This window comes from Propithecus coquereli, unplaced genomic scaffold (genome assembly GCF_000956105.1).
Source record: "Propithecus coquereli isolate 6110/MARCELLA unplaced genomic scaffold, Pcoq_1.0 Scaffold694, whole genome shotgun sequence".
Taxonomy (NCBI): Eukaryota; Metazoa; Chordata; class Mammalia; order Primates; family Indriidae; genus Propithecus; species Propithecus coquereli.
In genome coordinates this window covers 1-27,514 of record NW_012152996.1, presented here as the reverse complement: position 1 = coordinate 27,514, position 27,514 = coordinate 1, and the positions used below count along the sequence as shown (strand labels likewise).

Below are 27,514 nucleotides of genomic sequence, written 5' to 3'. Positions count from 1 at the left end.
CCCACCCGCCGCGCGCGGGGCGCGCCCGGCTTCCCTTTGTTGCTCGGTTTCCATGGCAACGGCCGCGCGGCGGGAGCGGAGTCGGATTCCGGGCGCTGGAGGCCGCCGGCCCGGTCCGGGTCCCGGCCCGGCCCCGCCCCGCGCCCCCGCCAACACTGTCTGTGGTGCTGAAGGCGCAGCGCGGGAGGGACGCGCAGCGCGGGAAGGACACGCCCGCCGCTCCGGGAAAGCGCGAGGCGCCGCGGGGCAGCGCGGCCAGCGCCGCACGGAGGGCCGCGCTCAGGGCGCCCCCCGCGGACCCCGCCCAGCAGCTCCGGGAGGCCGTGGGGCGGCGGCGGAGGGCGAAGGGGAAGGAGCGCGACGAGGAGCCAGCCCGCGCGCCCTCCCGCCCGACGCCGCCTGCGCACCCTGACTCCCAGCGCGGCCTCACCCGCCAGGCGACCTGGCCCACCGCGCCCGCCCGCACTCTCCCAGGGCCCGTCCCCCATGGGGGCCGCCTGACCTCCGCGCCCCTCCCCGCGTCCGCCCCGGAGCGCAGCAGAACCTGGCCCTGCGCACTGCGGGCGGGGGCCTGGGCCGGCTTCCTCCCCGGCCTCTGCCTCCCTCGGCCCCTTCTCTGGGCCTCGGTGTCTTGGGGGCTCTGAGCTGGACACCCAGGCCTGCCCGGTTTCCGCTGCCTGCTGTACCAAGTGTGTTTGTGAATGTGCCAGTGTCCCTCGGCCCTTGGGAACCGGGAGTTCGTGGTGGCCCTGCCCTGGTCTGGCTCCCCAGGGTGGCCCCCCTCCTCTTCCTTGCAGACACACCTTGCAGCCACTGCCATCGCCATGGAGACAACAGCCTGGACACATGTGCCCCTCCGAGCCCGACTGACCAGCCTGACCAGCTCCCCCTCCACCTCTGGACCTGTGCCAGCCAACTTGGCGTCAGACAGTCCCCTTCCTGAGCAGGGTGGCCAGCGCTGGGGGCTACCCGCAGGCTGGATTCATGGGCCCCTTGCCCCCACTTCGTGCACTACCAACCCCTCTCCAGCTCCCCACTGTTCTGCCCAGCTTGGGAGCCTCCCAGGGCTAGGGCGTCACCCTCCCTGATTCCAGCCCCCTCTGACACTTGCAGGGCTGACAGGCACTTCTGACCCTGTTCTGGAGACGGACTGGCTGGGCACAGGTGTCTTCTGGAGAGAGACTACCTGCTGGAGGGGCCCCGAGGGTCCCCAACCCTGCCTGAAGGCCCCTCACAGGCTGGCAGCAAAGGAATGGCATTTGGCCCTGGCGAGGTGCCCTGGAGACGGGACAGCAGGGTGGGGGCAGGAGTCCGGCTGCTGCACTGCCCACCCCCCAGCTGCAGTCCCTGGGCTGCGGCCAGAGGCTCCCTGACGCCATGGGGCTATTCTGGGCCTGGCAGGAAGGGCCACGGATCAATGGATACAAAGCAGTGGCCTTGGCTTCCACCTCTGAGACCACGGAGGGTCACAGGCTGGGGCACTGCCAGGGCAGGAAGAGCCCGTGTGTGGGGAGGGCAGCACAGGACACGTGGCTGGGGGTGGCAGGTGTGAGGAAGCAGGAAGGGGCCAGATGGCCAGGCATGGGGTGATTCCCTCCCCTGGGGCCGCAGTGGCATGGCGTCATCCCCGTGAGGTCGGCAAATCACAGGCAGGATCCCCCCACAGTCCTCCCCAGACTCTCAGCTCTGCTGGGGGAAACCAAGGCTGGGCTGAGCTGTGGACTGGAGGCCTCGGGCAGGGTGGGCTCAGGACAGGTGTTCAGGCAGCCCCAGCAGGGAACAACTGCCCTGCCAACCTGAGATGCCCCTGGCCTGGGGGAGCTGCAGCCCCCGCGGGGTCACTGGGACAGCAGGTTGGCCGTTTGCCCCCAAGCAAGTTGCGAAACTTGTGCCCCTCAGCTGTGCCCACCGCCCATTTCTAAGCCCAGGCTCAGACCCCCCAAGGCAGCCTGGAGGTGGACAGGTGGCCCAGGCAGCCAGAGCCTGGCCCTGGGGGGCACTGTAGCTGGGTGTCTGCGGGGGAGCGAGTGAAGGGGTCCTGTGTCCCCTGGGCCTGCCTGCCCTTGGGACAGAGCTCTTGGCCAGGACTCGGGGACACCTCACAGCCCATATCTTTTCCACAGAAGAAGGGACTTGGGAGAGGCGGGAGGGAGTCCGCGGCCAGTGCTGGGAGCAAGACTCCGTGCCTGGGGAGGGGACGGGCGCTCAGCAGGTGAGGGTGCGGGGGTCCTCACCATGCTGCCTGCGCTGACCCAGCCCCCAGGCTTGGAAGAGGCTCAAGTTGAGGTTCCAGTCTTTGTCAGGGACCTGGTCTCCCAGCCCCCAGCTGAGGCACTACAGATAAGTCCTCAGGCAGTGGGGACACGGGGTGGGGGGGGCAGACTGCAGCTGGCTGGGGGGGCGGATAGAGCCTGCACAGTCCTGGCTGTCACCCTGCTGGGCCCCACAGCAAACACAGAGGGGAGGCCAGGATGCCCCTTTATCTCTGTCTCCTGGGAGGGAGCAGAAGTGGTTTCTATTTTAATTCCCTGCCTGAGATTTCAGGGTACCTGGGAGGGGCCGGGGGAGCAGAAGGCAGAGTCAGGGAGGAGGGACGGAGACCACCCCTCCCCAGGCAGCCTGGGCTGACCCCACTCCTGGCCAGCTGATGGCAGCTGAAGGTGGTCCCTGAAGCCAGGCCGTTCCCAGAACCCCTCCCCTCTGGTGGCCAGCCAGGCCAACACCTGTCCCTAGGCCTGCAAGGGCGGGTGCGGGGCCCAGGCCGAGGTAAGATTTCGGGGAAGGGACTTGCTGAAATCTGAGCAAATTCTCGCTGTGGAAACGGCACGCCTGCTGGGCTGCCGGAGACTCTGGACAGAACTGTCCAGACAGCTGGGGAGGGCCCTGCCAGGGCCAGGAGGGGCCTGGACCGACCGCCCTGGCGGCAGGGCAGACTCCTGGCCGTGGGGGCCCAGGGCAGCCCTCAGCCCGGCCCACCCCCTGCCGCTCCCTGCGGAAGGGCGGTGGGCAGGCCCCGTGGGGCAGGTCTGTGGGACCTGCCAGAGGCCAGAGCCCGAGGAGCCCACGGCCCCGGAGGCCATGGGGCTCCCGCTACACTCGTCACACTGCCCGACGGCCACCTGGGCGGCTGCCCAGCCCTCCCAGGCCTGGCTCCTGGTCCTGGGCGGCCCGAGAGCCTAGGACGGGGAGAGCCCTCGGCGACAAAAGACACAGGGAGGGACCGGTTGGCTTTTTTTCTTTTTATGAGATTTTTTTCTTTGTTTTTGTTTAATATGAAAATTACTTGAAAAGACAGGGGCCAACCCCGCCGGGCAGCGCGGTCCTAACATTCCAGGTGTAAGTTACAGAGCTCAAGTTCATCTACAAAAAAGTAATAAAAATAAAATTTAAAATGGCACCTTCAACAGAACACAACGAAACCTTGGGGCCCGGCCTCCGGGCGAGAGGCCCCGCAGCTCAGGGGCACGGGGCGGCCCCTCTTCTCCGCTCCAGCCAAAAAGTAAACACAAAGCTAAAAACGACTCCTCGGCATTCTCGGAATAAGTTAAACGCACTTCTCCTCTCCTGACGCGTCCACGTGTCCACCGAAGGAGCAGTTTCTCTGCGGGGGGGGGGGGGGGGCTCTACCAAACTGAGGAGGGCGGGCAGCGGTCGGGTGGGGAGGGGCCGCCCCGGGCTGGCGGAGGGCAGGCGGCCCGGGAGGGGCAGCGGCCCCTAGTCCTCGATGACGATGGGCTCGTCGTTGACGGGCGCGGGCGCGGGCGGCCGCAGCGGCAGGGCCTGGCTCTGGCGCAGGGCGATGGGCTTGTAGGGCCGGCGGGCAGCGCGCTTGGTTTCGGAGGACGAGAGCAGCTTGCGGATCTTCCTGCGAGCGGAAGAGCAGGCGTGAGGCCGGGCGAGGCCAGGACGCCGCGCTGTGCCCGTTGCCCACGCCGCAGACCCCCACCTGGTTTCCTCGGTGGCCATGTAGAACACGTCATCCGGGGCGTCGATCCAGTTCATCCGCCGCCGCTTGACGGGGGGCAGGGAGCCCCCGCGGATGAGGCGCACTTTGGTGGGGTAGGACTTCCCGTTGAGCAGCAGGTTCCGGCTTGGTCCCTGCGGCGGAGGGGAGGTGAGCTTGCTGGGCGGCTGGGCCAGGCGCCCACCCACCGTGACCTGCGTCCCCACGTGGGAGGGGCCTGGCCAACCCTGGCCACCACCCAGTGCGCCACACAGGGTCCCTGCCCTGGCCAGGGACAGCCCTCTGAGGGCCTCCCAGGGCCTGAGAGCCGCTGGGCGCACGGTGAGCCCGTGTCCTGTAGCTGGCCACCCCTTACCATGTGCCTCGTCTGCCCGTGGTTTGCCAGACCTGCAGAGAGAGGAGGGAAAGTGAGCCTGGGGAGGGCGCGTCCTGCACCCACATTGCCCACAGACGGGGCGGAGCCAAGAGGCAGGGCCCTCCTGGGCCAGCCCGAGGGGACGTGGTGCCTCAGCTCCTCTTGGTCCCGGCCCAGGCCCGCAGCTCTGGCCAACGGAAGGCGCCTCAGCTGGGGCCGCAGGCAAAGCCTGGGGTCTCGGATCTGACATCCGCTCCCCACACACAGGCCGCCTCCTTGCTCCCCCGACTGCAGACAAAGGAAGCCTGGTTTGCACAGGAACCAGGCGATGCCGGGCGCGGCACTGGCGAGACCCTCTGCAGGGCACAACACCGCTGACGGGCACTGCTGGAGCCCCGGGAGGCCAGGATTCCTTCCGAGGGCTCTGAGCTGCCCTCGCTGATCCAGGCCAGGGGTCTGGAACCACAATCCCCTGCCGGTGCCCCAAGTCACAGCCCACAGCACCACTCAAGCCCCCGCGCCCTGCCATGTGCTCAGGGGACCAAAGGCCTCTGACCTCTGACGGCATCGCTGGAGCAGGACCAGGCTCCTGGTCACCCCCGCCCAGCAGGGAGCCCTGGCCAGGCCCACCCCGGGCCGCCACTGCCTCCCAGGCCTGCCTGTGATCTGCGCGCAAGCGTGTGGGTGTGCGTGAGTGGCAGGCGGTCTTGCGACGGCCCAGCCCCTGGAGAGAACGGGACACTGCACCTCAACTCAACGGGGTGCCCGGCCCTGCTGGCACTACAGCATCCTGCCCGTCCCTGAAGTGCTTCTCAGCCAAAGAGCCCAGATCATGTCCTGAGGAGCGGCAGACGCCTGTCCAGCCCCCACCCCAGGCACTCCCGGTGGCTGACTTTTCCCAGCTCGCCCAGCCCTGCCGGGCAGGACAAAGAACAGGGCCCAGCTGCCTGTCTGCAGTGCCCCCAAGCAGGGACAGCCAGCCTCCAGGCCCCCACTGGGACCCGAGGCCCAAGGACGGCCACTGGCACGAGGGCTACTTACCCAAGTAAGTGCCTACCAAAGCGACAGGTTGGCGGAGGGAAGAAAACACACACTTTAGAGTTAGAGCGAGCGGCAGGCACCCGTCAGTGGCCCAGAAGTCGCAAGACGGAGCAGCAGCCTGCGCGGGTGGGCGGCGGGTGAGGGGGTGCTGGGGGCTGCGCCCGCCCGGCCCGGGCAGACTCCTGCCGTCTGTGCCCTCGCCCGGCCCCTCCATTGGGCGGGCCCCTCACAGCCAGGGCACTGTGGCAGGACCCTCCTCAGGGACTGCACGTGGGCCTTAAGTACGTGCCTTCTGGAAATTCGCAGGAAAAAGGTGGACTTTTAACTAACTTGCTTGATAGCTTTTTACAAAACAAAACCAAAAGCTCAAAGCTGTCTGCTGACAAGGACTCCCCACTATCCTTTAAGATCCGACGGGCCGTTCCCCAGGCACCCTGCCTCGGGGGTGCAGAGCAGTCAGGCCAGCCGGGAGGGGCCGGCCGTGGCCGCGCTGCCAAGACCAGGCCTCCAGGCAGCTCCAATGCCAGGCGGCTGCGGGGGGCGCCCAACAAAAGGATGGGGCCCGGCGAGACGGAGCCCAGCGGAGGGGCTGGCACCTGGACAGGTGGGGAGGGGAAGGCCGGCTGCCAGGTCTGTACGCTCCTGAGCGCTGCAGACGGCTGTGGGCCCCACAGGGACACGGCTGCCCGGTGCCCCGCAGTCTGCAAGGCTTCCCAAGGCGGGCGTGACAGGGACTGTCCTGCGGGGCCAAGGCTCGGCTGGATGGCCACTGCCTGCTGCCGCCTCCTGGGTCCCCCTGCCCGGCCCCAGGACCTCGGCCAGCACCCTGAGAGCAAGTCGTGATGGCCTGCGGAGGGATCTGGGCACGTCCGCCTGGCAGGCGCAGCAGCCCACGTGCCTGAGGCCCAGGCCTGGGCATTCACCTGGGCCCTGCGCACCTGCCCTCCCCACACAGACGACGCCCAGGCTCGGTCCTGTCTGCTCTTCCCCCAGGGGCCGGGGTCCCCCAGCCCCTGCTCCAGCCACTGCGGAGCGCCCGAGCCCGTCCTCAGGCAGAAGGCACCAAGCCTGTGCGCAAGCTCAGTCCCTCGTGGCTCTGCAGACACCCTCGACCCGTCCCCACCGTCCCCACCCGGCGGGGCGCACGGAAGGATTGCAGGCATAGCGCGGGCGGCCCGAGAGCCGAGACAGACGGCATGCGGCAGTCACAGCGCAATGGCAGACAGTGCGGGCGGGCGGCGGGCGCCAGGGCCAGACGTGCAAGGACAGTCCACTGACCAGGCGCCAGGCCGGGAGGGGCCGACGGCCAGATTCCCAGGGCTGGTGGGTTCCTCGCCGAGGGACAAGTGAAGTCGGGAGGAGCGTGGGGGACTGGGCCGTGGCCCGGGCTCAGGTGGACTGCCCCGAGGACGTGCCCTGCGCCGACACCGCGAGGCCAACACACTCAGCAGCACAGCACACACAGGCACCGCGACGGGGGCTCGGCCACAGTGCCCGGGCCGGCGGCCGCCCCAGGCCTTACCCCTACTGGGCATCAAGAGGCGCTTCTTCATGTTGCCTGGCAGCGCCCACGGGGACGGACGGGAGAGAGAGGAGAGAAAACAGCATCAACAGGCGCAGCCGCGTCGCGCCGGGGCCTCGCGGGCCCCAGGACTGGCGGAGGCCCTGCTCGGCCTCCCTGCCGGGGCGCGCGCCACAGACCCGGACTCACCGTCCACCCCGTTGTGCTGCTCGTAGCTTCGCTTGCCCAGGATGGTGGGGGAGCCGTTGTTGATGACGGGCGCCGCCTTGGCGGGGGTCAGGCCGCTGAGCACGCCAGACACGCTCTTCACGGGGTCGGGCTTCGGGGGGCGGGGATGGGTCTCTGCGGAGCAGCACAGGTGGCTTGAGTCAGCTCCGCCCGGCAGGGATGGCAGGAGGGAGGGTGGGGTGCGCACGACGACTGCGGGACACCACCCGGGCCCTCACCCCAGGGCCGCCCCTGATGGGGCTGGAAGGGACGGCCACTACCTGGAGGCCAGGGGCCAGGCGTGCCTCAGTGGGCCGCGTGCCCACCATGGGAGGGGGGTCCAGGCCAGTCCTGCACCTTGGGGCTTCCCCAGAGCAGGGGGACGGCCCAGCAGAGCCCCGGCCCCTCCGCCCCGGCCAGGAGCTAGGGGATCCAGACACGGGCCCCAAACACCGCAGACCCCAACTCAGCCTCCCCGTGCAAGCCACTGGGGCTGAGGACGAGCCCTGACACCCGGCCACCCCCACCCACAGGTCGAGCGCGAGGCTAGCCACGGGGCCCAGGACCCTAAACAGGGCGCAGTGCCACAGCCACTTGTGTCTGTGTAGCACACTTAGCTCATGGCTGTGGAATGTTCTTCCCAGAAGGAAAGTCACCCCCATGTCACGAGCCCATCCGAGCCCATCCCATGGGTCAGGCTCCCCACCCCGAATGTCTGGCCCAACCCCTGGAACAAACTGCTCTTGGCTGGGCCCAGGGTGCCAGCTGGGGTTCTTGTGTCCCCAGACCCTCAAAGGAAAGAAGACCCCTGCTGCGGAGGCTGCTGCCAGGTGTGCGCCCCGCCCAGCCGCGGGCCCGAGGCCTAGTGCTGCCGTCGTGGAGGGGCTCAGCTCAGGGGAGCCTCCCTGCAGGCAGCAGGCGACCACCCTGCCCGGTGGCCTCATAGGCAGGGGGTACACCCAGCCCAAACCCGCAGCCGCACAGAGGCAGGCAGGGGAGCCCACTGGGCCTGCTTTGAGGAGGCTGGACCCTGCAGGAGACAGGGACACGGCCTGGGCCCTGTGGTCGGCTGTCAGGGGCTCCTGCCCGGAGGAGGCGTGACCGCCAGCATGCAGCCGCCCGGCCGCTTACCGAGGTACCGGAGCACGGCGTCCAGGGGCTTGCGCGCCGCCTGCCTCGGCACCAGCGGGCTCTGGGAAGCTCCGGGCAGCCGGGCTGTGCCTGCGAGGGGCCACGTGGTGTGAGGGCGCTGCCCACTCCCGACCTGGCGCTCTCACCCCCGGGGTAGCAGACGGGGCCCTGGCCGGGTCCCCAGGTGGCCCCCCCCCTCCACCTGCAGGGACAGCCCCGGGGACGGGCGCTCACACTCGGCCTTGATGGCTGCGCTGTTGATGGGCGTGTAGGGGTGCCGCGCGGCGTGCCACGGGCGCAGGATCTCGCGGCACAGGCGCCGAGCGATCCTGGTCAGCTTGGTGGTGTGCAGGTAGAAGGCCTGCCTCGTCTTCATGGCGAACTTGGGGCTCCCGCTGCTCCGGGCTGGGATGCCGTGGGGACTCTGCAAAAGGGGGCGCACCGCCCCGACACAGCGCCATGACCGGGGGCCGAGGACCCGAGAGGCCCCCACGCGGCAGGCGGGGCGGGCGCCGCCCACTTACCATGTTATTGCGGTTTGGTCCTGGCCTCTCTCCATCTAACCGGGTTGGCATTTTCAAGCCACCATATTTCTTCCAATATGTCCAACAAGATGCGCAGAGACGACACTGCATGTTAGGGGGACCCCAAGAATACCACTGGTAAGACTGTGTGGCTACGGACAACAAAGTTGGAAATAGACGGATTCTTAAGCAGAACCAGCGACGTCAGAGTGTTCCACAGCGTCCCTGCCGCCCCCAGCCGGGCCCGGGGCAGGAGGGGGTCCCTGGTCCCCTGCCCCGGGGGCACCCCGCACACCCCAAGAGGCTCCCCCACCACGCCCCACTGCCGGCGCGGCCCCGTCATCGGCAGGGCCCTCCCAGCCTGGGCCCGACGGGACCCTTGGGGACACCGCGGAGCACCGCGGCACGCGGCCGGGCGTCCCAGCGCCCTGCCCGCCCAGGGCACTTACTGTAACAGCTCTCGCAGGCCCGGCCGGCCCCGGGGCTCTGGCCTGGTGCCCCTGTGCCGTTCACCACGCCGGCCTTGACATTGTTGACGCTGATCTGGTTTGGATTTGGCTTGTTACTGAAAGCAGGAAAGGACAGGAGGCGGGAGTCACAGGGCAGGAAACCCGGAGGCCCATGTGCGCAGCGCGCAGCTCTGCTGGGCGGCTCCCCGTCCAGATGCTGTCCCTGCAGCCCTCGGCCCCACTGGGGGCCTGGCCTTCGCCCTCCAAGTTCCTGGAGCTGGGTCCCACCGAGGCTCAGGGTGGCGTCCAGGTCCCCAGCCAATCCCACAGGCCAGCTCAGCTGGACTCACTCGTCTGGGTGCCGATGCCCCCACCAGCCAGGGGCCTTGGACGCACTGAGACACAGCCCCACGAAGGGTGCCCGACGCCCCAGCCTCGGAGCCAGCCCGCCCCGCCCCCTGCTGGCCCCAGGGACACTTACTAGTTGGGAATATACACTTGCTTCAGCTTGCTCTCCGCTTCGGCTGCCTTCAAGCGTTTCTTAAGACAAAAAAGAGGGTTGGCAGAGAGGTCAGTAGGTGGGGCCCACTGGGGCTCAGGAACCCCCCCCCCCCGTACCATGGCCTGCACCCGTCTGTCCCAGGGCCCGGCCCCGGAGGGCGCCACGCAGCAGGACAGGGCACACCCAGCACGGGGCGGCGGCGCCCACCTGCTGCACGTATCTGTCGGTGGTCTTCCACATGTAGTAGTACTCGATGATGCTGGTGAGTGACTTCCACGGGAGCTGCGCGAGAAACACGTGTCACGTGGGGCAGGGACGCGGCTGCCGCCCAGACGGGTGACGGGGAGCAGGGCGGGGCGCGGCGGGAGGGCTGAGGGGGTGCTGGGGGCACCACGCTGGGCCCTGTCTGCAGGGTGGGGGCGATCGAGGCAGGGAGAGGAGCTGCCACAGGGCCGGGGCTGGGTGGGGTCCTGCTGCGGTGGCACTGCCCACCTGGCACTCCAGCAGTCACTTCTGTTTGTTTTTAATTTAAAAAGTTCTTTTTTTATAGAGACAGGGTCTTGCTGTGTGGCCCAGGCTGGGGTGCAGCGGCGTCATCGCAGCTCACTGCAGCCTCCACCTCCCGGGCGCCGGCGTCCTCCTGCCTCGGCTCCCGAGTGCCCGGCCACGCACCAGCCACCCCGTGAAGCTGCGTATTGTCCTGCTCTTCACTCCGGATCTCTCGGAGCACTTCTCCTCTGGGTGAAATCATTTAACTTCGCGGCTTCCCTTCTCACATCCTCTGTCGTTCCTGGAACGCTCACTAACTCACTGCTCTCTCTGCGCAAGGCACGCAAGCGCCCGCTGCCGAAGCCCCAGGTCTTCCGAGTTCGCGGTGCTTTCCCGACTGCGCGCCGAGTCTGCCGCTGTGTTCCCGTGCTCCACCGCGAACTGTCAGAACATCGTCGTTCAATCTCTAGGGGCCTGAGTTTTCCCAGTCTACGTCACGGTGAGAGAATCCCACCTGCAAAGTGCCTGCTTCTCCGGTATTTACCGACTTACGTAACGTAGCGACGTGTGTTCCGTGGCACGGAGCATCTGAGACCTGTCTCATTAAGCACAGAATTCGGATGGTTCTTGTGTTTGCTCCGCTTGGGCGGCCAGAGAGGAGGAGCCGAGATTGCGCTGGCTGGGACGTGGCCCCGCAGCCCCTTCCCTCTGGCTGCGCAGGGCTGCTGTCCCCCGCCGCGCCATCTGGCGGTGGCGGTGCAGGTTCAGCCCTGGTGCATCTCCTCTGCCACGGCCGGCTGCAGCCCGCCCTCGAATTCTCTGTTCCGGAGTCTGATGCGCCATTTCTAGCCCTTATCCTCGGGCTCTATTTATTTCTCGTCTGAGGAGGTTTCTCCTGTCGTTTAGCTTTTCAGCCAAGTCAGAGACGTACCCGCCTCGCAGAGGCCGCAGGCCAGGAGCTGGGCCAACGCCCCGGCTGGCACCTGTCCCCTCGGCTCAGCACACCCCACTGAAAGCCGTCTTTCCCCCCCAGCAGACGCTTCCCCTGGACGGAGCGCCTCAGTGGGTCCCCCCGGCAGCCCCTCTGCCGGGCCTGGGCCACTTCCGTCCACTATGCTCCCTCCAGGCTGGGCCTTGCTCCCATCTCCGGCGCTCTGGCTGCTCCCCCAGGCCCTGCTGCACTGACTTGGACTGTCATTATTTCGACGATGCCCTGGTCACATGACGGCAACACTGCTCTGCCCTGGCCCCTCAGAGGACCAGGGACAGGTCGCCCGGCTCTCTGCACACGGCCACGCTCCTCTGAGGGTGGCCTGACGGGCTTTGCCATGGTGGTGAGCATGTTCTTCTTTCAAACAAGTTTACAAGCATCTCAGCGGGAGCCGAGGTGGGGTGGGGGGGAGGGGTGTAGGTTCGCTAGGCCGGAACTTTCAAGGGACACACAGGGACGCGTAAGCTCAGCTTAGTTAAAAAAACAAAGACAAGGACAGGGGCCACAGTGGCAACAGGAGGCTGCCAAGTGTGTGCGAGACCCCACCCTCGTCCTCGCCACGGCAGCAGCGGCAGACGGCCCTCGTGCCCCACGCCTGTCTGCTCAGCGCACAGTGGCCGTTAACGAAGCTGGCAAGAAATGCCGTGGCCTCTGTGGCTGAGCCACACGACAGGACGGGAGGGGAGGCCAGGGCGGGCTGTGGGGGCACACACAGCTCCACGTGGGGCTTGGGGCTGCAGGGCAGACCCCCCAAGAAGAGAGTGGGGCCCAGACCCCACACCCTCAGCCAGCTGGAGGTAAGACACAGCCAGCCCCTCCCGTGACCCTGCCACGGCACTCACAAAATCTTGCTGAATGTCTGTGAAATCCTTCCCGTATTTTTCCAGGGCTTCCTCGAAGAGGTTGGCCTCTGACGCAGACCACTCCTCCATCTCGTCCCTGCAGAGCACCGGCCCGCCCTGCGGCACCAGGGCTGAGATGGCCTTGGAGATGTCGTAGATGTTCCTGTGAAGCGTGTCCATGGCGTGGAACTGCGGCGACACGGCAGGGGCGCCCGTGGTTAGTGCCACCCCAGCCCCCGAGGAGGCTTTTCCTGCAGCTGGTCAAGGCCCCCACTCCCTCAGTGCCTCTAGGTGACAGCCCTGGCTGCCCAGGTCCCTGGCAACACGCCACTCCCCACAGCCCTCGTACACGTGGCTGAGTCCGGGAGACCGGCAGAGGCCAGGGTCCAGGCAGGACAGCCACCTCCCCAGGGTCCTGCAGGGGGCGGGCGTGGGCCTTGCGGAGGGAAGGGGAAGCACAGCTGCCCCCCAGCAGCCACTCACCAGGGTGATGTCCCGGGAGGCGGCCGCGGCGCTCATGTGCAGACTGGGCTGTCGGACGGAGCTGCTGCAGTCCAGGGCCCGAGCGAAGGTGCCCACAGAGCTGGGGACAAAGAGACGCGTTGACGGCTAGAGCCAGCCAGGACGCGGGCAGTGCTCGCGCCGCGGGGGGCTCGGGAGGGGTGGGAGGCCACGGGCACCGGAGAAAAGCCTCGCAGGCTCAGAACTCCATGTGCTCCCTCGTCCCGGGGCACAGAGCGTGCAGGACAGGGCCCAGTGTGACTTCAGGAACGTTCCGGAGCTCCTGCGTCTGAGTGTGCAGTGAGCAGCCGCTGCGGGGTCAGGAAGCCCGAGCTCTCGCTGTTCTCTCCCAGGCTTCTTTCTGCCTCCCGAGCTGCTTGCAGGAAAGGCAGCCGGGCCCTCCCCGACGGCTGCTCCGGGGCTGCCTCCTTCCTGCCCCGCAGCCCCTGCCCCAGTCTCCAGCCAGCCTGGGCAGCCCCGCCCCGCAGGCGGCAGCCCCCAGCGGGCCATCTCCACCCTCGGGGAAGCGGAAGCACCTGGGCCGGACCCTCCCGAGCCTCTCTGGGAACTCGGGGTCCCGGGTGGGCCTGTGGGCTTCACATCCCCAGTGCCCACTGCAGGGTGAGGAGAGCAGGGAGCAGGGACGGGGGTCCCAGGTGGGGTCCTGCCCCGGGAGGCGGGCAGCGCTGTGGCCATCCCTGGCCCCGGCACTCACCGGGCCACCACCAGGAACTGGTCGATCTGCTTGTCGATGAGCGGGTTGTGTGCCTCCCACACCTTGGTCTCCAGCTTGGCCTGGTCGCGGCCGTCCTCCTCGCCTGCAGGCAGACGTGTGGGCTCGTGGGACCCACCGTGGCGCCCCAGCGCGAGGGCTGCACCCCCCTCCCACCCGGGGGGCTGGGAGCTGCTGGGACGGAGGCAGGGACGGGCTGAGACAGTCGTGAAGTCAAGGCCAGAGGGAGGCTAGGACGCACGCTTGCGCTCACGCGTGCACTCGCACGGCACGTGTGCACTCGCACGGCACGTGTGCACACGCACGGCCGGGCACAGAGCTCCAGGGCACGCTGAGCACCCAAGTGAGGAAGCGCGTCGCCCGCCCAGGGCTGGGAGCGGCCGTGGTGTGGGGAGGGCAGCGTCAGGATGGCAGGTCTGGCCCACGTGCTTTGCAGTTGGCCGCGGCCGCAGGCGCCAGGAAGCCTCACCTGAAGGTTTTAATCAAGCTTTTTGTTCTGAGATGCCAAAGAGTGACATGCCACTATAAGAAGTGACAGAGGCCCGAGGGCCCTTTTCCGCCCCCAGGGAAAGGTCCTGTGTCACGTCCCACATCATGACCCCCGTCACGGAGCGCACGCTGGCTCACAGGGACCCTCTGATGCCAAGGCTCCCCTCTGGCCGTCTGCCCCCCCAGGAGAGGCCCCGGGCACAAGCCAGCGCTGGGGTCTGGGTGTCGTCGGGCGTCACCTGCCCGCCTGGCCGTCCCCGACCTGTGGGGAGCTGGGGTGATGGGGACGTGCCCGTGGTCTGCAGGTGGCAAGAGCCGCTAGGCCTTCTGGGCGGCAACCTTTGCTCACAGAGAACAAAACCACGGTGCCAGGACAAACCTCAGCGCGGCCAGGCCCAACTCCCGGGGAAAACACGGAGGAGGATCCTGTGGTCGCCCCGTCCAACCCCCCGGCCAAGGCCACGTCCATGATTCAGCGCAGGGATCGAGCTTCACGTCTCGCCAAGATCCATCAGCTCCCCTTTGGCCCTCGGCGGGGACAGGCCCCCGACTGGGGCTTCCTCCGTGAGCACATGGCGAGCTCCTGGGGCTGGTCGGGGCTGAGCGTCCCCAGGAAGACATCGTCCCTCTCCGTGGAGCCGCTCCAGACCTGCTGAGGGCCGGGTGCCCTCAGCCGCACGCGAGGTCAGGCCTCGCGGCCTCCAGGAAGCAGTGCTCGGCCAGGCTCTGGGGGGAGAGAGGCCCCGCGCTGCAGATGCCCACGGGCCGGGGCGGAGCCGGGCAGCTGGGAGGCCTGTTTCTGTGGCACCCGCAGGACCTCAGTGGGGTTTCCAGCGTCGTGGGTGGGTCTCCTTCCTGGTGTGGATGATGCCCTGAGATGCCTCACCCCGGGGAAGCTGGGGTCCAACTCCTGCTCGCGTTCCGGGGTCTGAGGGCCGCAATGCCGCCCCAGCAACTGCCGGGCAGCCCGGCCCAGAGCCAGGAGCCGAGCCGGCCCTCAGCGCCGCAGCCTGTCCTCTCACCACTGCTCGGACAGTGGTGTTCCCTTCGGAATGCCGCACGCACCGCAGACAGGCTGCTGCTCCGTGTCATGTATTACGGGAGGTGGGGAAGGCTCTGGAGCCACACGACTCTCTCTGCCTCCCACCAGATGGCGAGGTCACGGGGTGGCGCAGGGCTGCGGAGGGGGCGGGGCTGCTCCTGCACGGCCCCCGCTCTCCAAGCCAGACCTGGGGCTTTCCCCAACTGCAGGCTCGTTCTCCTGCCCGCTCGGACTCCAGCCGGTAGAGCTCCAGGTGAAGTCCTTTCCCTTCCAGGCCACCCGTTTCTTTGGTCCCCACCGTGATCAAAGTTCACGTGGGTTTCCCAGCTGTGGCCGCGCTACTTCCAACGGGATGTCTCGGCTACCAGCCCCTGCCCCCTTGGCTGGGCCGGGAAGGCAGACGCCGCTCCAGGCCGCGGACTCGGGTGTCCTCACCGCACAGCATCTTTAAGGTCACGAGCCCGGTCGCTGGCGCCTCGGAGCAGGTCTTCTCAGCCTCGCAAGGACGCTGCCAATGGCCCCCAGGGCGCTGTGCAGGGCACGTGCCACCGTGGCGGGAAGGGACCACCCCGGCTCTGGTGACAGGGAGCGAGTGTGTCCAGGACGCGCCCGGGAGTGACGGCCAGGGAGGGCGGTCTCCGCATGTGGGGCAGGCGCAGCGGCCAGCCTACCGCTCAGCACGTCCAGCCCCCACCACTCGGCGCCTCTCTGCCTGAGTGGCAGGAACCAAACCCGGAGGGCAGCCCGAGGAACGAGACACGCAGGAGGAGCAGGTGGGGCCGCGGGAGACGAAGGACACGCAGGCCAGGGCCCCGCTGCAGAGCGAGGACACAGCCACCAAGGGAGAGCGGCGGCTGCGGACGGGCAGGTCAGACCCTCACAGCCAGCGCTCAGAGGAAAACACAGGGCGCGAGACGCCAGGCGGTGACGCGAGAAAGGCAGCTGCGTGTGAGGCGAAGAGCTCGCGGCGGGAAGGAGAGAGCACCCGAGGGCGCCACTTCTGGTCAGAGTCCAGGAAGGAGAAGAGAGGAGGGAGGCCAGGTCTGAGGTTTCTGTGCACGCGGGCACGAAGCCCTGACGTGACCGAGGGGACGCAGCACGGTGGCCTTCTAGGAGCCCATCGGGACGCGCTGACCCCCGAGGAGCGAACCAGGGAGAGAGGGGGAGCCCCAAAGACCCAGGGGGCGCCCCGGCCGGTGCTGGCCCGCTGATAACAGAGGTGCTGTCCCCACTGCTGTCCACACCGGAGACGGAGGCCCCTGAGGCCGGGCAGCCGGCAGGGCAGCCCAGCTCCAGGGCCCAGAGCTCACCCCAAGGACGTCCCAGGGAGACGGAAGGGAGAAGCCAAACCCAGCTGCACGTTTGGACGGAGCCCAGGAGTTTCCATACGCCACGGCGGGAACTGGTGGTCGGTCTGCAGAGACCAGCACACCCAACCCCAAGAGGGTGCAGAACAAGGCCAGGACCCCCCGGGAGGGCCACGGCGACCCCAGTGCGCCAGCTGTGTGCCGAACCCCACGGGAGCCCTGGTTAAAGGCTCAGTATATTCTAACACCACGTGGTGACACAGCCGTGGGGGCGACGGGAAGTACGGAGACGGGCCGAGAGCTCAGCAGGTGGCGTCTGCTGCAAGGGAGGAGGGGACACACAGGCCTCAGGGCCAGGGTCCCGGGGCCAGGGCAGAGCCGTGGCAGCCGTGGCAGTGAGGACCTGGGCCGCGCAGCTGTTAATACTCGGCGGGAGCGCGGGCACCGCACAGGTTCCTCTGTTCACAGCTGAGCCTGGTTTTGGCTCAAGGGTCCAAAAACAGACCAAGGACGCTGACCCCGCCAGTACGCCTGCCCAGAGGGGCGAGCCCAGGTGCCCCGGAACCCGCCGGTGCGGGAGGAAGGCTCTGGCCTCGGCAAGCTCGGCGATGCACCCTCTTTGTACGACCAGAGAGAGGAGACGCGAGGCGCCGTCGATGGCAACCCCAACGCCATCCCGAGTCGGAGGTGGCACCATGTGGAGAAGGGACTCTCACGAGTGACGAGACTTGGTTTCTCTCTGCGAGAACCTGGAGTCCCAGCTCACGCACGTAACCGGCGCCGAGGCCGAGATGAGATGCCGCGTCCCTGCCGCATCCCCGCGGGCAGAGCGGACGGCCAGTGGCCTGCCTCCCGGTGCCACTCAGCGGGCTGCGGGCCCTGCGCCTGCCCGTCAGGAGGGCTGGGGTTCAGGCTGAGAAGAAAGCGTGGCAAAGTGAGCCCGCCACGGCGCCCCAGGCTGCTGACGGCCAGGCGGAGAGGATGGTGCTCTGCGCCCTGCCCCTCACTCCCGGCTGGTCCGGGGGCCGGACACCCACAGGCAAAACCCACGAAACACCAGGGAATTTCCTCCAAAGAAACGTTTTGGAGACAAGAGCTCATCACAACGTACTGAAAAGCAACAGTCTCAACACGCCAGGGATGGCCGATCGGCACGCTCTGCGCCAAGGCTCTGGGGCTTCCCCGGGACCCCGACTTCCCAAGCCTGGGCCACGCCTGCCGGAGGGAGGCCCGGTGAGGGGCACGGCTGCCGCCCACTCACAGAGACGCAGGCGCAGCTGCCTCGCCAGCACACCCAGTGCCCCGGCCGCCTTGGCGTGGCCCTGCCTGCCCTACCTTCTTTCAGCAGGTCGGTGATGTCCGCCTGGTACCGGTTTCCTACTCGGATCTCTCCTTTATCCGCCAGGAGGGTTTTCTGCTGCGGGTCGTAGACGAGAGAGTAGAAGAAGAAATCCTGGAAACACCACACGAGACAGAGGCGTCAGCACGCGCCCTCGGGGGCCGTGGGGAGCCAAGTCCTGGGGCAGGAGGGAGGGGCCTGGGGAAAGACGCCCATAGTCGGGGTCTCGGGCCCCTGCCCACGATGCGTGGCGGAGGCTGCGGCGGCAACAGGAGAAGAGAGATACAAAGGCCGAGAGGGAGGAAAGACCCCCGTGTTACTGGAAAGGACTCCCGGAAACCTCAAGGAGCCGACGGACGGTCAGACCCCGCGAGACTTTGCCAGGGTTGGCCGGTGTCCCTGACACACACACACACACACACACGGCTTTCCTACTGGCAGAACGACGGAAATTTAATTTATAAAAACGCATTTAAGAGCAAGGAAAACTATGAGGCGCCGCGGCACAAATCTGACACATTCTCGGCACAGCCCTGGGCGCCTGGATGTGTCACGGGACACGTCAACACGTGGATGGTTACAGAATGTTCTGGAGGCAACGCCACGGAGCAGCTGATGGGGACAGTGGGCGTGGCCCTCCTGACCACGACCGTCTTTCACGGCCACCGGGCCTCCGGTGGAACTTGTGTGACTGGGCCCTTCCCGCCCTCCACGCCCGGCTCCCGGGAAACCGCGGAGAGCTGGTTTTCGTGATCTTTGGCCGTCCTGGAGTCCTAGCCGCGTGAGCTCCGGCGACAGGGTGGCGGCTCACCCTCCTGCTCCCACTTCATCTCCCGACGCATTTTCGGTTTCCCCAGCCGTCGCCCCGCGTCCCCTGCCCTGCTCTGACAGCCGCCCCCGAAACGCCGCGCGTCACGGCGTGAGCACAGCCGCGGGTGCCTCGCCCTGCCCGGGAAGGACGGGCCGTCCAGGGCGAGCCTCGGCCTGGGCACCCGCAGGACCCGGTTCTCTGCCAGGTTCCCCCGTCACGTTTTCACTCTGCCGCCGCGTCTTTAGATTGGTAAAAGCCACGCGGTCTGTTTCACGTGGATGGCGCGTGGGCTGCGGCCGGGTGGGTCTGGTTCTACCGTGTGTTGCTGCTGCTGACTTGGTTTTCCTGTCCTGGGAGTGTGTCTGGCAGGACCAAACAGACGCAGGACCCCGGCCAACGGCGTCTGTTCCCGCTAGGCCCTTCGTGCTCTCACCCGGCCCGCTAAATTCCATTCCCGCTGGGGGCTGTCCGCAGTGGGCCGAGAGAGTGGGAAAGGCCACATCGAGCGCCGGGAGGGTGTCAGGTCGCCCCGCACCCTGCGTCACGTAAGAACCGCCAAGTGGGAGGTGAGCAGCGAAGACTGCTCAGGCCGCCTGCAGACGAGCACCGTCCCCAGCAAGTGTCCGCCGGCCGCCTCCAGCGGGGAACATGCGGCGCCGACGGCCTCGCGCCCACATCTGCACTGCGGACCGGCCTCTCTGCTCACATCGCCTCTGCCCACAGGAAGCGCGGCCTTCTCTGTGGCTCTGCCTGACCGGCAGACGGCAAACCTCATGCCCTGGTGGGAACTCCCCGGCCTCCTGGGAAGCAGGGCCTGCCTCAGCCCTGCTGCGTCCGTGTGCCAGGCAGGCAGCACAGCCCCCCTGCACCCCGCCGGGGCCGCACCTGCCTGCTCCTCGCAATAGGCTGTCTCACCAGGCCGCCCTGGCTCCCGACCGGAGCTTGGCCCTCGCTGGACTGCGCTTCCCACGCCCGTCCGCCTGCTTCAGGCTGCGAGGCAGGAGCGAGCTCATCGTCCCCTCGGGGTCGGACAAGGGTGTGGGGCTGAGCCGGGGACACCCGTGGCCCGGCCAAGGCAGAGAGGGAGGAGCGCCGGCTCCCTAGACGTGCACGGGGGGCTCAGGCCACAAGGTTCCAGCCCCCGCCTGGCCCCAGGTCTTTCCGTAAAACCGTGACAAGTCCTCTACGTAACTGACTGCTCCAGATGCTTCTGACCTACCTGGTCCCAAAACCCACCTTCCCTCCAGCCACTTCTCACGCACCGCACCCTTGCCTGGGGCGATCCTGCTCCCTGGAGGCACGTGGCATCGTCTGGAGACGTTTTCGGTTGCCACAACTTGGGGAGGGCATGTGGCGGGCAGCACCCTACAGTGTACAGGGCAGCCCTGGGGGCCCCGTGGGCCATGGACAGAAGTGGCCACCTGGGACTCCATCTGCTGCTCAGGGGAGCCCGGCCGAGCCTCCTGCAGGGACCCAGGTGGCCCCCGCACCCCTCCCCCTGCCCACCCTCCCCCGCCGGTCGTCCAGGGGCAAGCGGCCCCCAGGGCAGGCAGTGGGCACTGAGGGAGCCCACGATCCTTAGAGTCTAGACTCGGGCGGGGGGCACACACACAAGCACGCTTGGCAGCGGCCGTCGGGACGCCCACCCCGCTTCCCCTCAGACGGGCCGCAGAGCCCAGGCCGGGCTGAGCCTCACCTCCCGCTCCAGGTAGGACTTGAGCGACTCAGTCTCGTTGAGCAGAGTGACGCTGCACTTGCCCCTGGAAGAGAAGGACCAGCAGGCTGGAGGGGAGAAGGCCGCCCGGCGGGGCGCTGGGCGGGGAGCCCCGGGCTACCTGATGTGGGTGGCGGGCAGGGACTCCAGCTGCCGGGACAGGAACAGCTCCCGGTGCCGCAGCTGGTGCTTGAGCTTCTCGGGCAGGTCCACCATTTCCGGGTTCTCCATTTCCTCTTCGATCTCCCCTGAAGGACAAAGAGGCCCTAGGTCAGCAGGGCCCTGCAGACGCACGGCCCCCGGACTGAGGCCCAGCATGCCAGCCCCGCCCCTGCCCACCGGCATCCACCCCGTGTGGGGCCCAGGCCTCTCACTCCTGGCTCCCTGCCGCTGCCCCGCCCCGTGGTAGCCAAGCGCATCCTTGGCCGGGCCCTGCAGACACTCGGGCACCGACGTGCCTTCATGCCCAGGCACCCTGAAGGCTCGGGACCCCCATGGGCGTCAGGACAGGAAGAGAAGGGAGGACAGTGTCCAGGGCTGGCCTTGGAAGCAGCAGGCAAGAGAGAAAGAAGGGAAACCGAGGCAGCAGCTACCACACGCCCAGGACCGGGGAGCAAGGAGCAGACACCCTCTGTGCACGGGCCCCGTCCCCCAGGCCCCAAGGGCAGACGCCCGCACAGCCCACCGCAGACCTCCCTGCGCCAGTAGGATGCCCCTGGGGACCAGGCGCAGGGACGCAGGGAGTGGGCATGCAGGCGGCCCGTCCGGACCGCCTGGCCCAGGGACAGACAGGAGAGTGCCTTACCTTCCTCGCCGTTGTCGGCCCCTGGTCCGGCTTTATAGCAGACTGACAGGGCTATATAACAGACAGAGCGCCCACACGGCAGGGTTAGCACCAGCGCCGGCAGCCTGCTCCCTGCCCAGGGCCCGGACCGAGGGCTGCATGGCCAGGGGCTCGGCATACACGGGGGCCACAGGCCTCCTGCCACCCACCTCGGTGCCACACCTCTGAGGGCAGAGCCCGAGGACCTGGCCTCCAAGGCTGGCCCGCCCAGCTGACCACCGCTGCCCCCTCTCCTTGGTCAGGAACCAGACCCTCCTCGGCTGTCCCCGGTCTGTGCTCAAGAACCAAATGCCCCCGCCCTATCCCAGGCCTCGGAAGTGGAGTGTGGAGTGGGGTCCCCACTGTCCCCACCATGCCCAGCACCAGCCACCAGTGGGACACCGCCAGCCCCGGTCCCGCCCACCACCGGCCACTCTCTGCTGCCCCCAGGTGGTGGGTGCCGGAAGTCCTGGCACCTGGTGGGGGGGCGACGCCCATAGCTTAGACTGAGGCCAGGGTGCTGTGGCGCCCGCTGGGCCCCGGGACCTGCACACCTGCCCTGCAAGCTCCCCATCCGCGGAGCAGGGCGGGGCCGCCCAGGGCTCGGTCCTTCCCCAGCCTGGACAGAGGCCCACGGTGGCTCCGAGAGCCCCCACCTTGCCGGCAGTCTGATAGCAGCGGTGAGAAGGGGCCCAAGCACAGGGCTCTGGGGTGTAGCCTATCACGGCCCAGAGCCCCCAGGAGACCCCTCAACAGGGGCAGGGACAGCGGGGCAGGGGGGGGCTGTCCCTCACCCCTCACGCTCCAAAGCCCCTCGCGGGCCCTGGGAACAGCTCAGGGCCAGGGCAGGCTGTGCCCACCCACCGCCAGCTCCCGAACCCCCACGCTGCGCCCTGAGGGTGCCAGGGGGCGGTCACCTCTGCCTGTCATTCCGACCCCCAGGAGGACGGCCCTGTGGGGCCGGGCCACAGCCTCCCCCCAAGTAGTCATCCAGGGAAGAGCTTCTGTGCTGCGGGGGCTGCCGCGCAGCCTGGGGCGTCCGGCCTCCCGGGTGTCCTTACACCTCTCCCCAGCGTGGGGCCCTGCGGGGAGCCAGGCCCTCGCCCCGGCTGCGGTGAGCTCCCAGAGGAACAGGAGACGCACGACGGAGAGACAGCCCGAGGGACGCAGCCGCTGCAGAGGTCCCCGCAAGACGGAGCGGCCGGCCGGGCCGGGCCTGAGCCCTCCAGGGGCGGCGGACCCTGTCACCCACGGTGCCTCTCCCTGCAGCTCGCCTCTCAGTTCACAGCAGCCCCTGCAGAGGGGCTGCCAGGACAGCTGTCCAGGGAGTGGAGCCCAGGGCAGCTCTGCCAGGCCCCTTTGGGGCCGCGGCGTGGGCTGGGGTGCCGCCCTCTGCCGCCAGTTCCAAGGAGGCCCTTCCGGGAAGCCCGCGCCTCTGACACCCGCCATCGCGTCACGCTGGAGTTCCCTCCCGGAGCCCTCTCGGTCACGGCCGTGCTCCGGCACGCCTGACGGCAGAGCCTAAGTGACCGCAGTCACTCTGGGCTACTCGTGGACACGCCCGCTGCATGGTGACACCAGCTTCCCTGGGCCACCCAGCCAGCAGCCCCCGCCGCACCCCAGGGACAGGACAGAACGGCCCCCGATGTGGCGTTGGAGCCAACCTTGCCGCAGACGTGCCCGGCACCTGCAGGGCCCATGCTGAGCCCCCACAACCCCTCTGAAACATGCTGCTTGTGGACCCCGAGACCCCCCGCTCTTTTCCTTGGCACCTGGAGGCTGCAGCTTTGGGGCTGGAGGGCACAGGGGTGTGCCCAGCTCCAACAATCCCTCCTCTGGGCAGATAATCAGGGTCCGACTGTCCCACGAAGCCGGGCAGGCTGTGGCCAGCTGACTGCTCCCTTTGGGCCAGCCCCACGCCCCACAGTCTGTGGGCTGCACAGGGCTCACCCCACCCGGGCCCAGGGCCTGCACGCCCAGCCCGGCTGCACTGACCCCCGGGGTACTGAGAACAAGGTCCCGGCCGTGCGAGGGGGGAGGGGAGGTGCGCCCACACCCTCCCACCCACCCACAGCAACCACCTGGGCCCCAACTCCCAGCGGAAGCTAACGGAGCCTGGGGGTCAGCAGGGAGCCCCCGCGAGGCAGGGTGGGGGACACCGCAGCCCGTCCCTGACGCCCCCACAGCAGAGAGGAGGTGGCCTGGATGCCGTCCTGCTCTCGCCACATAGCACCTGGGGCGGGCAAACAGTGCCAGGGCCTTCCACCCGTGGTCCTTCCGCCACCGCTGTGGGGGCCCTGGACCTCTACCCACTAGGAGCTGGGGCTGCAGCCCACCGGTGACAGGGAGACACCAGGGATGACTCCTGACAAAGTCAGGAAGAGAAAAGGGATGTTCCCGGTCAGGCCCAGGGGCCTCGCTGGGCTGGGGGCTCCCACCTGGGCAACTGGGCACAAGTGGCAGCCAGTGACTTCCCACCTGCCTGCCTCCCCCAGCACCCGAGGAGCCCTTCGGCAGGAGGGACCGAGTGTGGCTGCGCCGTGGCGCCAGCGTGCCCGGCAGCGCTGGTCAGGGCCTGCCCGGCGCCTCTGCCCATGCGGCTCCCACGCCAGCAGCCGCCCCGGGGCCAGGCAGTCCCAGTAGCTCCGTGACTCGTCTGCCACGTGGGGGACTTCACCGGTCTGTGGGCGCCTGCGCCAGAGTAAGCCGGGCCCACCCACAATGGCGAGGGCGCGCTTCCACGCGTCCGGGAGCTCCACGCCCCTGCGAGCCCCTGCGAGCCCCTCCGAGGCAGGCTCAGGTTTGAATTGTAAAGAGGAGGCAGACAGGGACTGTTTTCTGAAAATGCTACTCTGAATGCCAACGGAAACTTCTCCGTAAGATAAAGACGAGCACAGCAGCTGCAGGTCCAGGCCTGGGCCAGCGCCACCCCAAACCTGACACATCTGCGGGGTGGTCCAGCCAGATCTGAAAAGCCTCCAAGTAATCATAAAAGACAAACAAGAACCTTCTACCAACAACCTACACCCAGCCAGCCCCGTGACAAGCACACGCAGGATGTCGGTGAGAGGCAGACCCACTTTTTCCGGAGGGGCTGTTCAGACCCCAAGGGACGCGGCAGACAGATTCCATCAACCCCGGCCCGTGGGGAAAGGAGGCCAGAGCCCTGCACGGGCCCTGCACACAGATTCCTGCAGGTGCACAGACCCGCAGCGGCTGTGGAGAAGAGGATGCAGCAGGCAGGCGGAAGGCGGCCCAGTGAGGCCAGGACCCCCGAGAGCGAGCCCTGGGGACGGCAGGACCCGCCCAGCCCCGCACACCCACCCTCCCCGCCAGGAGGTCGCTGGGCACAGCCGAGACTCACTTGCGTGCTTGTCCGCCAGGGCGATGAGGGTGCTGGAGATGTCCCGCCGCCGGTAGAAGCACACCACCTTGGCCTCCACGTTCCCGTTGGCCGTCTGCAATGGTAAGGCACAGGCCTTGAGCAATGCCGCCACGCGGGCTCACGCAGCGCCCAGACAGCGCTCCAGACGGGACCCGACCGTCCACGGCCCCGGCCCCGTCTGAAGACCTCAGGAGTGACCAAGTCTCCCTCTCGGGACTCCAGCGACAGGCACGCCACAAAGGAAGCCAGTCCCAGAGCACGGCAAAGCCCTGGGGGAGAGGGCTGACACGACCCCACGGAGGGGACATACACGGGACCTCAACCCGCATCTTGACCCTCCCTCTCCTCTCAACCCTTGGTCCTTCTGGGCACCACCTGAGAACCCTGGAGGTGTCCCCCACTAGGAAAAGGCCCCGCCAAGCTGGCACAGCCTTGGCCAGCTCCTCCGGGCACCGCAGGCGCCACCCTGGCCGGGGCCACAGGGTCCCCTCCTGCCCAGGCCCTGCCTGCTCTGCGCCAGTCCTGGGGACCGCTCTCTGACCGTGGAGCTTAGCCAGGTCCAGCTCTGCCCTTGGCCCTGGGTGGCGGAGGCGACCCCGCCCCTCTGCACCCGGAGGTGAGCGCGCGGAGGGCAGCCACGGGTGCAGGCTTCGGCTCAGATCCACATCAAACACAGAGAAGAGCCAGGTGGGACCTGGGGCCCAAACTGCATGCGCTCGAACCGCAATGCCGTGGACGCTCCCAGCCGCTGAGCTGAAACGTCCGCGTGTCGGGACGGAGTGAGAGGCAGCCACAGAACCCGCTGGAGCTCACACAAATCTCAGCGCGGCGAGGACCGTGCACGCTGCAGTCTCGTCGTCATGGGGCTGCTCGGCGCGCTACCATCGTAGCGGCAAGGAAGGGGCCTGGTCACGGCCAGCCCAGACCAGGCAGGGCCGGCCCCGCCTCGCCGCGCTCGGGGCTCCTCCCTCCCATGCAGCTCCACGCTGGATCACCGGGTACAGGAGTGTGGGTGCCACGCTCCGAGCCACGACCCCAGGCCACTTCCTTTATGCCGCTGCTCAGGGTGCTCCTGGGGCCCCCGGACATGCCGCACCATAATGGGGTTAGAAGGCATTGATTCTTAAATGCAGACGACGTCCCAGTGATCCCGTGGGGTCTGGAGCGTCACGGCGGGCCAGGAGACGCAGCGACACACGGCAACAGCTGCCCGCCGGGGGCAGCCACGTGGCTGTTCCCAGATTTCCGGTTTCTGCACGGCAGGCTGACTGCTTCCACCGTCCCTGCAGACAGGGCCTGTCGGCCCCACACGCGGCGCCCTCACCGCGACCGAGTGACTCCGGTGCTCGTGTTGCGACCGTGGACGAGGCAGAGGTGGCAGGGCTGACGCTGCCACGTCCTTCCTCTGCTGCCCGTGTGGCTGCTGCCCGAGGTCAACAACCGCTGCCGCCATTCTCCCCAGCGCCGGGCAGCGGAGCTCCTCGAGAGCGGGAGATGGCACGCGGTCCCCGCTGCCTCCGCGGCTGCCGTCCTCCTGCGCGTCCCGGACGCCCTGGCCCTCCCTCCCAGGACAGCCGCCATGACCCTCCCGGAAAGGTGCCGAACCTCATCGTCCTTCCGAGGGTGGCGGGCGAGCCGGGCCGGCCGCGTCTAGCCTTCTGCCCTGCGACGGGGCCACTGAAAAGGCACGTCCAGTGGGAGCCCCAGGCCTTGCCACGCGACCTGCTTTTTCTCCAGGGACATTCACCACCCGTGCTCTAAATTTAAAAATGTGCCTCGAGGAGCCACTTCTCTCAGTTCTAGGATGTTGCATTTTCCGTCTGCTTTCCGAGAGCACCTTCGACTTCGCCGCCTGGTCCTCTCGTTCTGCTCTCCACCTCCTTCCGCTCGCCCTGCCCCCTGCCGTTTCGGGCGCACCGCCCCTGCCCTGGGGCCGTCAGTGGCGTCCTGCGGTTCCCTCCTGCTCCCTGGCCAGCTCCTTCTCGCCCCAGCTCCACCCTCGCGTGACAGCCCTCCCTGGACATTTCGCGATTCCTGGCCACGGGAGCTTCCCGACAGCTGGAAAGCTGGGTGCACAACTTCCACGCCAGGCAACGCCGTGGGGGGCCTGTGTTCTGCGGGGTGCCAGGGCTCTGGCTGCCACAGAGAAGCTCTCGATGCCTTCCTGGGAGTGAGAAGCTTGAATGCAAGGGGTGGGTGGCCCCACAGGAGAGCCGTGGGCTAGGCACCCCGCCCCACTCTCCTCGTCCCCGAGCTGGTGGCCAAAGCTGTGGAGAAAGGCTCCGGGTGAGCACAGCTGGGGCCGGCTGTCCTGGTGCCAGGCCCCGGCCGAGGAGCCCCACAGTCCGGCAACAGGGCCCAGGGCCAGGCTGGGCCGTGGCCAGCCCGAGGCAGCACCCCGACCTGCCTCACCGTGCCCCATCGGACCCCAGGGCTCCCACGTCACTGCTGCCACCAGGCCCGGGGGCCAGGGAGCAGCGTCTCGCAGGCAGACCGAGGTCACCCCAGGCCACACGAGTGGCGCCGGCAGCTGGAGATGGTGAGGGGGCTGCCGGCAGGCACAGCCTCTGGGGTGCACGGGGACCCTGTGAACACCCAGCACCGCAACCCCATGCTCTGCTGGGCCTGTGTCCACAGTGGGCGACGGGCCTGCCTCCGCCCCCGCTTCCCAGCCCCCGGGAGAGGCAGGGGCAGAGCAGAGATTGGAGGGGCCAGGCCGGGAACACACGCGTCCACCTGTGCTGCGCCCCAGCCCCAGCTCACAGGCGCGACAGCCCTGGCCAGCGAGAAGCCCGCCAGGGACCCACAGCAGGCGTGGCTTGCAGTGCAAGGCTGCCCAGTGCCACGGGAGACAGGCTGCGCTCGACCCCCGGCCCAGGCAGTGGCACGGCGGCCGAGTCGCTGAGGCCTCAGCAGGCAGCGGCCGCCCAAGGCCAGCCCCGAAGCCGAGGCCACCCACCCTGGGGCGGGGCGCAGGGCCTTGGTTTCGTCCCACGTGGCAACCTGTCAGGGCTCGGGGACAGAGACAACACCAGGAGCCCAGAGGCTGCCACGGTGACCCCTGGGGGTCCCCCAGGAACGGGTGTCGGGTGAATTCAGCGCCTCCCTCAGTGACGACACCACGCACCCCGCCCTGCTGCGGCGACGGGCAGGCTGCCGGGGCGGCACGCTACCTTGTTGAGCTCCTCAATCCTGCGGATCAGGTACGGGTTGCTGGAGGAGTTCTCGAAGTAGACGTAGTCTGCAAACAGAGAAAGCGTCAGCCTGTGGCCCTGCAACCCGACCCCTCCACAGCCCGCCTCCCGCCGCCAGGCCAGGCCTCGGCCCGCACCCTCGGGGCAGGGAGCGGAGGG

At 68.2% G+C, this 27,514-nt stretch overlaps 2 protein-coding genes across 2 annotated transcripts in view; both read right to left on the bottom strand.

Annotated features, from left to right (window-relative positions):
* CRIP2 (cysteine-rich protein 2) overlaps positions 1 to 1,916 on the bottom strand; it is a 15,738-nt gene extending 13,822 nt beyond the window's left edge. The window contains 3 exon segments of the mRNA XM_012660977.1: positions 660 to 788; positions 791 to 903; positions 1,910 to 1,916. Of these exon segments, the coding sequence (XP_012516431.1) occupies positions 660 to 788; positions 791 to 903; positions 1,910 to 1,916 (249 nt within the window).
* Positions 1,917 to 3,224: 1,308 nt separating this feature from the next.
* Positions 3,225 to 27,402, bottom strand: LOC105823713 (metastasis-associated protein MTA1; the record flags this gene model as incomplete). The annotated part of the gene is made up of 20 exons (XM_012660976.1): positions 3,225 to 3,865; positions 3,947 to 4,098; positions 4,320 to 4,351; positions 6,883 to 6,918; positions 7,072 to 7,224; positions 8,221 to 8,310; positions 8,455 to 8,644; positions 8,745 to 8,896; positions 9,194 to 9,309; positions 9,675 to 9,733; positions 9,903 to 9,977; positions 12,018 to 12,206; positions 12,501 to 12,600; positions 13,234 to 13,336; positions 17,425 to 17,542; positions 19,936 to 19,999; positions 20,075 to 20,201; positions 20,759 to 20,809; positions 24,141 to 24,234; positions 27,335 to 27,402. Coding segments are annotated over 20 exons (2,120 nt in total), but the record flags the coding sequence as incomplete, so codon positions are not given.
* Positions 27,403 to 27,514: the final 112 nt, after the last annotated feature.